The 12,600-nt window shown below is 36.7% G+C and overlaps 1 protein-coding gene across 2 annotated transcripts in view; it reads left to right on the top strand.

The window, feature by feature from the left end:
* Positions 1 to 7,667: 7,667 nt before the first annotated feature.
* LOC107095487 (breast cancer metastasis-suppressor 1-like protein-A) overlaps positions 7,668 to 12,600 on the top strand; it is a 9,390-nt gene continuing 4,457 nt past the window's right edge. Inside the window, exons 1-9 of one of the 2 annotated variants that reach the window (XM_015391605.1) lie at positions 7,668 to 7,932; positions 8,112 to 8,202; positions 9,607 to 9,734; positions 9,812 to 9,891; positions 10,025 to 10,121; positions 11,409 to 11,498; positions 11,580 to 11,644; positions 11,732 to 11,771; positions 11,888 to 12,020. In XM_015391605.1, coding sequence (XP_015247091.1) covers positions 7,797 to 7,932; positions 8,112 to 8,202; positions 9,607 to 9,734; positions 9,812 to 9,891; positions 10,025 to 10,121; positions 11,409 to 11,498; positions 11,580 to 11,644; positions 11,732 to 11,771; positions 11,888 to 12,020 — 860 coding nt within the window. In that variant the 5' untranslated portion in view covers positions 7,668 to 7,796. The remainder of the gene's footprint in view (positions 7,933 to 8,111; positions 8,203 to 9,606; positions 9,735 to 9,811; positions 9,892 to 10,024; positions 10,122 to 11,408; positions 11,499 to 11,579; positions 11,645 to 11,731; positions 11,772 to 11,887; positions 12,021 to 12,600) is intronic. The other variant, XM_015391606.1, reaches the window with a different exon arrangement.

Genomic DNA, 12,600 nt, shown 5'->3' with positions numbered 1-12,600 from the left:
TGTTTCATAAGTTTAAAGTCTGGGGTTGGACTCAGCCCAGGACGTCTCATTTCTTCATTCTCACCCAGTCCTGGATTTACTGTTACCGGTTGAGTCACTTATGTCGCAGGGTCCTACTCTGTTTCAATTTTCATTTTTTTTACAGATGGTCTCACATATTCTCAAGCTTCAATGTTTCTTGGTATCTCTGATCCAATATTGTGATTTTTTCTGTAGATGTTGCTAATTTTTACTGTGCTATGGAAGGCTTCTTCTCACCAGGCTGGTTCAAAACAGGCTCTTCTTGATTTCTGCCTAAGGGAACAGGTCAAACCTGACCGTTCCTTAGCTACAAGCTCTAACTTATAAACACAATGACACAACAATATCTCCTGGATGTGTATACCTTTATCTTTTTAAAACAGAAATCCATAACTTATAACAGCAAACACTCACAAATGAGTATAAAGACTGATAACACAAGCTTTGCAATCTGTTTGTAACTTAAGCCCTTTGTGCTCCAGTTCTAAGAAGTTGAAGATAATTATCCTTTATGAAAAGTATGTTTAATAGGAGTTCAAATCATTCGACTTCAAGAGGACAGTGAGCAGGAAAAGGCTTCTCAAGTTGCAGGAGTTTGAACCTGATCGCATATATTGTTGATATGGAATGTTTACACGCCCATGTCAAAATGAACATTTTAAAACACATTAACTGTCCTGGAGATACACCACACCGAATATTGTTTTAAATTAAATGATCAAAGAATAGCTTAATAGAGATATGAAGGCTTTTTTTAATCAACTTTTGTCCCTCTTGTTGCTTATTGTGTAAATATAGAGGCAGAAAAGGTGAAATAAGATAAGAACACAGCTTTAGATTAGTGAATTAACTGAGTTACTAACAGAAGAACCCAGCTGACCATCAATTACTCATGCCTCCTTTTTACATTTCATCTATTTTCATCCAAGCTGTCAGAAAAGGCTGGATATAAAAAGGAGGATTATAAGACTGTAAATAGAAATCCGTGGGCTGTTGGAGTCCTAAACTCAGCCATGAATCACTGAAAATGACTGAATCATTTATTAATGTATTTAGCAATATTACTACTTGATATACAATAAGGTATTTTTTCCACCTTAATATCTGGTTTTTCAGTGCAGAATTTCATTCAGTTTGTAAATGGGCACTTACTTGTGTAATTGCATAATTTTGTAATATATGTATTGTATATATTTATATTTGTATAATATATAAAATTTTTCAGTTGCAGTAGCTTTGTCATTTAGACATGCATGATAACAGAAAAGTGATTCTTAATCTGTTGCACAGAAATCACTAATACATATTATGAGATTGAGGCAGAAAAGGTACTCTGATGTTTTGTGAAAAAAGCACAGACTCTATAATCACAGTGCCGTGCCCTGGTTACATATTTAAAGCATCAAAGTTTCCTGACAAGCTGTGTGAGAATAGACAGGGACTGGCACAGAAACGTTGTGGCAACAACACAAACCACAAACCTATACTGAGTACGTTCTTAATTTATTTTCACATAGGTTTTGTTTTTTTAAATTGAAAGCCTCGGGTAGCCATTCTATGTCATCTGATGGTTTAGGTGTGAGTATCAGATGGAATTAAGCAGTGATTCCCAGGCTCTGGAGTTGATCATTCTGATTAGACCTAAACTACCTGAATCAAATCTTACTTCTTATTCCCCACACCAAAAACCTAAAAATAAGCATATTGGGGTTCACATTTTCAGCACATGATATATTAAACACCATTTTCTGCTTTCAAGTTATCTCCTTCTTTATTAATCTTTAAATTGTGACAGATATTTACTTTACTTCATAAGGATAAAAAGAAACACCTTGGTGGCACCTTTCTTAGATAAAGAGTTTTATCGCCCTCATGTGGTTATCACCTAAACTGCAGGCCAAATGCACACAAAAAAAAAAACATTTAAACTTCCAAAGACCAAAATATCGATTTTATTGTTTTTATTTTGTATCTTGATAACATATTTTTTTAGATCAGATTTCCAAATTACTGTAATTACTCTAAAACAGTAAATGAAAACATGAAAAGACAACAAAATCCTTAATATAATATGATATGCTCTAATATAGTATGCTATAATATAATATAGTATATATTATAACCATAACAACGAGAAAAAACACTGTTCTACCAAGTATTTGGTGTATATAAACATTACTGAAATGTATGTCTTCAAACCTTTTACAGGTAGCCCCTAAAAGACTGGCTTAATGTTGCAAACTAATAAAAAATTGCTACAAGCAATCAAAGTAGGTAACTATTGCTGATGTCAGTATAAGCCATCTCTAATGCGGGAGATTGGGACTATTCTGCTGCACTTATTTTCTAACTTGAAATTCAGACTTTCAACTCCATTCTAGATAATTTTATAATTTTTAAAATTGGACATTTCAATTTCTGATGACAAATGGAATGGAAACAAGATGGACAAATCTAAATACAAGATAATCCAAGAAGAAAGAGTCTGTACAGGGATGGACGTCGACCTTCCAGCAGGGAAACGATCCTACTGTATATTTAGTGCTACGATGGAAGGGTTTAGGTCATATGTCAAACACTGAGAGCCCGTAGGGTGAATCCAGCCATCTCTCTTTATTTAATCATTAAGAAGGGCATTAAGGCATTCAGTGTAGCATGGATAGCCACAACAGCAGCTTACTAAACAGCTCGGGTCACATGCCCGAATGGGCTCAAGCATTTTGGACGCTTGAGTGTCCTTTCAGTTTCTTCTTCCATCAAACATAATTTTTTAAGTGTATGCAACTACATCAACCAACCCTGTGATGTCACTGCTTGGATTACTGCAACATGGCAGCACGTTTAAAAAAAAAAAATTATAAAGCAATGCTTTGTTTTTGTCTTTTACATCTATTTTTTTCATATTTGTAGTATAATTATTGATAATAACACACAATCTTGTGATTTAAGTTACTGAATTTTGTGAGTATCAGCTAAAAAAATAAAGACTATTGGAATCTATTAGCATGGATCTAAAATCTCCAATATAAGGACGCTGCAAAGCCAGTCACAAAAAACACTTTTAAGATAGACTTATATGAGTTCAATCATTTATGTTTGCATGCTTATTTGTTTTCCTCATATTTAGTTTTACTCCAGTGTATCAGTCACACCCCACCCCTCCTTTATAGTTTCATTAGCATGGCATGGGAGTCTTCACAAAGGAATAGTAAGCCAGAATAATGCTAGCTGAGATTTGGGAAAAAAAAAGAGAGATGGAGTTGGTTTCAAAACCGAACATACCAGCTGCACTGTGGGGGCACTTAGGTTTCAAACCGTATGACAATATTATCATTTATTGCAATATTTTCTGATACAGTTTATCATAAAGCAAAATTTGCTATTGTGACAAGCCTGCTGCCAAAAGCATCTTCCCACAATTTAGTCCACCTTAGAGTTTCACACACAGAGCCGAAGTAACCACATCAACAGCTTCTGCTTCTCTACTGCACAAAAAACTTTGTCAGTGTGGCTGTACTCTTTGTTCGAAAAAGATGTTGATGATGAAAAAACCTGTCATGCACAAAATTCTGGTCTTCTAGATTTTTTATCTTATTTTATTCAGTGGTGTAAAATTTTCCTGGTTTATGTAGCCCATTATTTAATAATAAATTAAACAATGAATCAGGTTGACTCATGCTGATATATCTGGACAGTAGCGGTATTTTACATACTCTAAGATGCATACTTTTTTTTTCTTCTTTTTTTAAGAATTTAGTTTAAGTGTGTTTACACGTGTATGTATTTATACATCCAGTGTAGTGGTTGAATGTTAGATATGTATTAGTGTACTGATAATACATGTTCTCAGCTGCTCACCGAGATTTGCTGCGTTTTTGTTCTGTCTTTAGCAGATGTGACGCAGAAGTATTATATGGAATTAAGAAATATGTCTTCGTGTTTTTGACCTGAATACATTTTTCTATAATTGAAGAGTTGAAGTTTGTGTTCTAACCAGAAATGAATAGGATTAATTTTAAAGCAACAGAGCAGTGTGCTTTATGTGAATGAAATCATGTAAGCATAAGTTTAATTCACACAGCTGCAGGAAACCCTTTTAAAGATTGGACAACGCTGATGTGAGGCTGGGTGTAAAAGTTGATTTGAAGACCTCTGGTTTAGATCAAAGCTTCTCTGTGTGTTAAAAATGCTTTAGAAATTTTACCTTAAATTATTTTAAGAAGCATCCTTTTCATTTTACATCTCTATAAAGCGATACCTTTTTTGGTCTATGATGAAAGGCAAACAAACAACAAAATAAACAGAAATAGTAAGGTTTGCTGGTGCAATGTTAAAAAAAAAACAACTTGAGAAAGCTTAAGACGTTCATTCTTTTACAAGTCTCTATGAAAGTGAGGGAAAAACCTGAAAAGTACAATATATTCTCCTTTATCTGAATAAAAAATTACTGTCAGCATTTAAACGGCCTTTCTGTAAATATTTTAATCAATTTGTTTTGATATTAAGTGCCCTACAAAATGTTTATCTTATCAAGGCATTGGGGAAAAAATGTGATGATTGTTAAATTCAATGAGAAATAGGCCTCATGTGTATGGCTGAATTTGTAAGCCTTAACTCATAATCCAGATGTGAAAAGAAGAGCATCTCAGCATAAACCAGACACAGCAAGGAGCCCATGGTACGATTTGACAGGAGAGTCATTCAAGGGTGAAGAAGGACTTACAGACAGCTTTAGAAAGATCTGAAAATATAATAATGCCATAATGCAAGGTGGATAAATGGAGAAACAAGGACATTTTTAATAAGAATGTGAAGATAAAACAAGTGTGACAGTAATCCCCAGCACAGACGGTGAAATTATTAACAGGTCTCAGAGAAAGAAAGAAAAACTGCTTAAAAAGTAGGTGTAAGAAAAAAAAAAAAGCTTCATTTGTAGGGTAATTTTCTCAGATCTCTTTGTATGTGTGTACATCTGGTGAGACAGTTGGGAAATATATTGTGTTCAGTCGCTATTCAAGCCTTTTATATCAAATATGTCACATCTAGCTAATGAGGTAAATTGTTCTCCCTAGTGCTTCCTGGTGTGATCGGTTTGTCTCAGAAGTTTGAACTTAACCAGGAAAGGCTTTTAGAACCAAGTTGAAGTATTTGCAATTCAATATGCTTAATTAACCAGTGTGCTGCTTTTGTTTTTTTTTTAATCTGAGCTCTGCAATTGTTTTGCTGAGTTGCAACATCAGCAACACCATGTATATTTTAATGCTCTGAACTTCCATATAATGCGTTTATCTGCACCATGTTTTTTCTCCCACACGGTTTACATTTGATCACTTTAAGAAATGGAAATGTCATGAGGGCTGTACGAAATGGAACAATAAAAGTTGACTAAGTCTAAGTCTAAAAGTTTATTACGCATAACTTAATTTCTGGACATCTATGGTTTGGGATTGCATGGATTCAACTGCATGGAGTCAATGGCACATCTAGAAATATATTTACTCAGAAAAATGGTGGCAATACTTATTTCACCCGCTGTATGTTTCCATATTGTTTGAACTCATCAAACATGAAGAAAGGCATATACTGCAATATATTTTATTTGGGTTCCTACTAGCTAATCCACCACAGCAAACTTCACGGCCATTCTGAACCTTCTTTACTATGACATTATTCCCCGCTCCAACTTCATAGCTTCAAAAATAGAATGCTGTAATTATTATTTTTTTTTTAAGGAACACAAGTTGATATGGTAGGATGACCAGATGTCCTTGATTTCGAGGACAGTCCCCGTTTTGGACCACCTGTCCTCGGCTAAAGCTGTCCCCAGAAATGTCCCAGATTTTACCGTTTAATGAATGAAGGGGAAAATGTTGCATGTAAACTGTTATTATGGCAGAAAGAGCATGCAAGCATGCTGTACACAGAAACAGCTGTTAACGTATAAATGAGGAGCAGAGTGCAACAGTTTTAAAACAGACGATGTGGTTTGTTATCAGGTTCGTTATCGTTTTTTGTGGATTTTTGTAGCAGGGATAATTAGGATCATATAATCTTTATTTATTTACCTCCTATTAAAATAATAACAGCTTATTTAAAACAAAAAGATCAGCCGTATCTATGTACACATGAATAGAAAATAGCTTTATGATTGTAAAAATTATATTTCTATTAGGTTTCACTGTAACTTTATTTAAGGACAGTTTATTTTTATTCTGGCCCTGAGAGCTTATTTTTCATTTATCTAAACGTGCAATGACACAAAATTTATTTTTGGTGTGGCTGCTTCAAGCCGCTCATGAGAATGATCTAGATTTATCGACATGTTTTAATGGTTGTAATTTAATCTGAATATAAAAATCTAACGTAACTTTTTTAATAGTGACACAGATTTTAATCCAGGCTGCTGGAGGCCCCCCAATGCACTGCAGCTGTCCGGGATACAATATGGACGCCCTTTCATTTTATAGTGATCATTGTTTAGAGAAATTTGTTTTTTTTTTTAAGAAAAAAGAAAAAAAATCTGTTTTCAATTTGTATATATATAAAAAAAATTTCATTTCCACAGACTCTGTGGAACTATTCTTTCCCTGAACACAGTGTTGCTCACAAGGGAAGAAGAGAGAGAAGACTGAATATCTCTAATAGGCTATACACTATTAATGAATTAATATTATTTATTTTAGGAAATGGAAGAAGCGCATTCCTGGATTTCACACAGGGTTTTTGTCTAAATATGTAAAAATGGATGAAAAAAGTCACTGTCCCTGTTTCCTATTTTAATTTTCATAAAATCTATCTATTTTTATCTATGAGCTGGAAACGTCCCCAGATTAGATTGCAGAAATCTGGTCACCTTATGACATGGATCAATTTATCTAAGTTTTGTTTGAACTTTAAACTTCTCCCATTTGTGTTCATGCCTGTGTTTGAAAAGTAACCTGTTCCTAAGTAGAATTTGTAACCCACTATCACTGTGTTCTCCATGTTTCACACTTATTAGTCAGAAAAACAACACCTCCCACTTAAATTGGACTTTTCATTGGGAAAGTCAGAGCTTACCAAGCAACACCGAGTTCAGTATCCAGTTTGGCTATCATATATAGATAATTTTTGTTAGCACCATGTCAAAGGGCAAATTTCACCATTTCCAACCTACAATTGGACAGCTTGGGTGTCATAATAAGTTACATTCTCCAACTTCTTTGATAAATCAAACACAGTATGTTTATATGTTAATATTACTTTATTTTGCAAATGTTTTTGATGTTTTTGTGAGAGTTGTCATTTTGGATGCTGACAGCTGGATTTCTTAGTAAATATTAATAAAATATATAAAAATATACCATTATTTCCATATTAGCAAGCTGCTAGTAGCAGAACATAAAGTATTTGTGTGTCTTTTTAATTGTATTTATTTTGGTACAGGTTTTACTTTAATATAAAGACAATTTAATGTGTTATTTATTATTATAATAAACATTGGAGGATCACATAACTGCTGTCTATGTAGAGGAATAAAAACTACAAATCCCGACTACTCCACCAGACTAGCGTATTTGTCATCCGAGCATCTGATTGGCTGTTCTGTAAAAAAGTCTGTCGTGATTGGTTGAAGGTGGCCATGTTTGTGTGTCCAGCTGGTGAGTGCGGAGTAGCGGAGCTGGCTAACCCGGGGCTAGCAGTCTGACCAGCATTTCCCCTCTTTCTTGGAGGGGGGTTAAACGTGAAGATACGGCCGTGCTGCGCCGTCCACCCCGGCTGTTCTGATAGCTGCCATGCCGGTGCACTCACGGGACAAAAAAGAAAGCAACCACGAAGAAATGGAGGTGGACTTTCCCGAGCAAGACGGCAGCAGCACAGACGAGGAGGACACGGTTAGCTCGTCCGTGTCTGAAGATGGAGACAGCTCAGGTAGGAGAACCAGGCCCTAAACAGCAACATTCACTGACATTAGTAGGACAAATGGAGACATAGCTGAACAAAGCAGGAGCTGGATAAATACTATAAGGTTTAGGCGGGGTTTAATAAAAAAAAAACAAAAACATTTATATAAAGGTGATGTCAAACCTGTGAAGCGTTTATGTTTACAGAGATGGATGATGAGGACTGCGAGAGGAGGAGGATGGAGTGTCTTGATGAGATGACAACGCTTGAAAAACAATTCACGGACTTGAAGGAGCAGTAAGTTATTACATGTTAATAAATAGATCCTTCACCTACTGTGATGGGATAAAAACAGTCAGTCTGATGTCCTTATACATTAGTTTCCTCATAAATAGCATCAAAAAACATTCATCAAAAGACTCCCCTGTGTACTATTTTGGTTGTGTTCTAAGATGTTTGTTGCAGACCTTTACTGAATAAATTGGATCAGAAAAGATAACAGGTCAAAGATAAATGGCACTCTTCAAATACTGCATCACCTTTATGGAAGGATGGAAAAATATACCCTTTCCTGCACCACCACAGATCTGTGCAGCGTCCAGATACAGGAGCAGCAATACGATCAGTCTGATGATCTACCGCTCCAATCTCCTCTAACTGGTGAAGGAGGCAGTTTGGCATGTATTCCCTAAGCCTCCATCTAGCCAGTCAGAGGAAAATGAATTGGAGTCAAAGAGTGTTCCGCCCTGGATGAAAACCTTTAAAACACCTGAGATTGGTGGCTGTGTTCACCTTCCAGCAGGATACAATAAATGCAGAGCCAGAGCTACTATCCCATAATTGAGTTTAGATCAAAGCAGGGTTATATGTTAGAACGGTCTAGTCAAAGTTCCCCCCTAAATTCTTGTTTCTCTCTAGATGGGAGAACCTGAAAGAGAAGCATGTTTCCAACAGTGCGTTAGATATGTGAAAATGACTGTAATCAGGATGCTGTGCTTTCTGTCAGTCAACATTACAGCAGCAGAGATTATGTTGAAAACTATACTGTTTATTTACTTAAAAACAGGAGAAAACGGTCTGTTTGGAGAGTTTGAGTCAATGTGTGCAGGCATGTGTCATTTTTTTGGGTGTGTATATCTAGGATAAGTGTTTCCCCCTATCATTAACCAAGTGGGGCGCCCTGCTAGCATGTTTCTGAGCTTCATACTGTCTCCAACAGAGACTTGGGCTCAGTCACATGTGCTCCCATCAGCAGACAGAGAGCGGAACCATTGATGTCAGGGGTGGAACGGCCATAGGGAGGTTCTGGATTCCCAAACAGCTACTCTGTAAAGCTAAACCTGCCAATATTCCAACATAGGCATAAGAACCAAAGAAATTAGAGTGGGCTACGTTAGCAAAGCTGCTAAAAAAGAAATAATAAAGTGATGGCTGGAGCAGAGGAGATGAATAAAGGTCCATTTTTAATTGTTTCAATTTATGCTGTCATAAAAACCTATAAAAAACCTGCAAACCTAAGTCTAAAAAGCCCAGCTAATTCCTGTGTATTGCAGTTACATTGTGTCACCTTTCACCTCCAGTTATGCACCAGGCTGACAAGCACTGACACTAGAGTTTGTGATTGTGAAATAACAAAGCATGTGGTATGATTACATTTCAAGGAGGCTGGACTTTTAAATCGGCTTGTTTTCTGCTTCTCAGGCTGTATAAGGAGCGTCTGAGCCAGGTGGAGATAAAGCTGCAGGAGGTGATGGCTGGCTGTGCCCAGGAGTACCTGGAACCACTGGCCAACCTGCAAGAGAACATGCAGATTAGAACTAAAGTAGCTGGTGAGTTGAAGGGAGGTTTCCCTTCAGAGGTAGTAAACCTCAAACAGTTTTACCAGATTCTCGCTGTATCTCAACAGGGATCTATAAAGATTTGTGCCTGGAGTCGGTGAGGAACAAACATGATTGTGAAATCCAAGCTGCTTGCCAGCACTGGGAGGTGAGAGGACAAAAAAAACCCCACTGAAAACAAGTGGAAAATAACAGAACATGTCAATAGCCTGGTAGGATCAGGCCTGGAAGGTGTTTTTTTGGGGGAAAATTTATAAAATCCTGCCCTGTGTGTCTTTCAGAGTGAGAAGTTGCTGCTTTTTGACACTGTGCAAAGTGAGCTGGAGGAGAAGATAAGGAGATTAGAGGAGGACCGGCATAGTATTGACATTACCTCAGGTAATAGCCGGAGCAAACCCTGGGTAGGGTTGTCTGGTGAACAATTTCTAAGTGGATTTAAATCTTTGTTTCAAATTCAGTTTCAACTGCATCATCTGCAACATGTTGAAACCCCTGAGCAATGATTGATTCTAGACCTTTGGTTGCCGTTGTGTGGATGAATGTGTGTGGATGTGGCTCTAGTCTGCAGCCTTTATAAGCAGTCAGTGGGACTAAATAAGCTTTATATCTTCTCACTGTGAACAATGTAAAAATGGCTATTTGTCCATCCTGGTGGTCAATGATGTAAAGAAACGCCCCCCTGTGTCACATTCTGTTTATACCCCAGGAAAGGAGAGAGCCATAAAATACCTGTTAGTGGTTCCTTAGAAACTCAGACCAACTATAATATAATTGTTCCACCGATGATTATCTAAAAAAAGTCATTTCTCATTTGTTTTTGTTGTTTTTTTTTGTTTTGTTTTGTTTTTATAGATACAAAATTAAACTCAGATTTAATGGTAGAATTTTTCAGGAGCCTGAGGTTATTATGCTGAAATACTAGATGAAATTAATTTCAAGGCTTTTTAAATTTTACAGATCAACCTAATAGTCAACTGAAAGCTGCTTGATTTAAGTTGATCTTGAACTGGAAAGGTCTTTTTCTGGCCTTGGTCTGTAAATGTTTGGGTCCCTGCTAGGCCTGCAACTAACAGTTATTGTGCAAATCGATTAATCTTTTGATTGCTTTTTCGATTAATTATTGGATAGCAAAAGGTTCCTAAATGAAGACTTTGATTAAATTAAACCAGGTGAAATTAAAACTTTTCCACTTGAGGAGTTCTGGATAGAGCATATTGACAGATCTTAAATGGAAAATGTTAACATATATTTTTTTTTTTTTTACAGTTTTGATATAACTGCTGCTCAAGGTTGCTTGCTAAAGACAAAGTCGACTAAAGACATGTTTTACAGTCTCTATATTCCAGTTAAAGATTAATCCAATACTAAAGGAGTTGACAATTAAATCAATAATCAATTAATCAGGATTAATCTGATTAATTATTTCAGTCCTAGTCCCTGCAGCTAACAGGTTCTGGTTTGCAGTGATTCTGTAAAATGTTAAAGATCTGAAGTCAGTAGAAACTGCCTCTGTTCTGAGCAGCTGTGTAGAAGAAGTCTTTCTTACTTAAACTAACCTGAACATGAGTGCTTTTATTACCCTAAAACTTGTTAACCTTAAATAAAATCTTATGAAGAAAGAAGACTCTCAGCTAGTTTCTTATCTCTGCCCTCTTTGTCCTCCAGAGTTGTGGAACGATGGACTGCAGGCTCGGAAGAACAAGAAAAAAGATCCATTCTGTCCTGTGAAGAAGAAGAAACCCGTCGTCGTGTCTGATATCCTTTCACTCCATGCGCTCCATCAGTTATTCTCATTTGAAGACGGAGCGATACTTTCCTTAGCTTCACCTTTTCTACGACCTTATATTGTTTACATGCTACAAGACCTGGATATTCTTGAAGACTGGACCGCCATAAGAAAGGTAAGGGTTTAAAATCAGATAACTTTTCCCATCGTTGGTTTTCAGTCTGACCCTTCATGTTGGATTAACTCTCAATACCCCTGATAGGCGATGGCTTCTTTGGCGCCGCACCGGGTGAAGGTGGATGGTAAGAGTTTTCCCTCTTCCTCGGTTACAGTCGATACCTGGCAGAGCTCAGACATCGACCCAAACTGAAAGGATCGGGTCAATACTCTGCTCTTTTTTCCTTTTTGTTCTGCTGAGAAGTCCCTGCGGTGAAAGCGGACAGACATCACCACGTGGCGCGCTCTGAGGAAGGTCGACTTTTCTACGACAACCAGTGGTACTGCCGAGGTCAGACCATCTGCATCAACAGGAAGGACGAGTTTCCAACCAGGTATGATGGGAGGAAAGTTTTTGGATCTTTGGACTAAAAACCCACATTAACTTAATCAAATCTGCATTCCCTCCATCTGGCTCAGGTGTAGCTCCTCTAGAAAAGGTGAGACTCATCCTGCCAGCGCTGAAGAGAAAACAGCCATTGGTCCCCATCTTTGATCTTTTGATTTAAGGCTCTTTATGTCCAGCATTTCTGAGTCTCCTACAGCAGCGCAGGTGGAGCAGCTGAATGAAGATAAGCTAATCTCACTGGAAACAGACAGAAGGAGCTTTGTCATTATCAGTAATCAGAAAGCAATGATTAATATTAAAGAAGGAGACAACCTTAAATAGCTGAGAGGCACCAATCTAAATTCTTTAACGAATTACCCAATCTATTTTATAATTCAGCAAAATATGGAGTTCTATTTTAAGTATCATTTTTTATTCATCTATAAGAGCGACATAGATTTCTGTCATAATTAGTGATTATTTGTAATAAGAGGAATCAAATTCTTACTGCTTTTTTAAGACTCTAAAGATAGAATTTGACAAGTACTTTAAAACATGAAAGTTTTTACAAAATTTACATTTTGGAG

This window comes from Cyprinodon variegatus, unplaced genomic scaffold (genome assembly GCF_000732505.1).
Source record: "Cyprinodon variegatus isolate N-32 unplaced genomic scaffold, C_variegatus-1.0 Scaffold551, whole genome shotgun sequence".
NCBI classification, from domain to species: Eukaryota; Metazoa; Chordata; class Actinopteri; order Cyprinodontiformes; family Cyprinodontidae; genus Cyprinodon; species Cyprinodon variegatus.
This window is presented reverse-complemented; position numbering and strand designations above follow the sequence as displayed.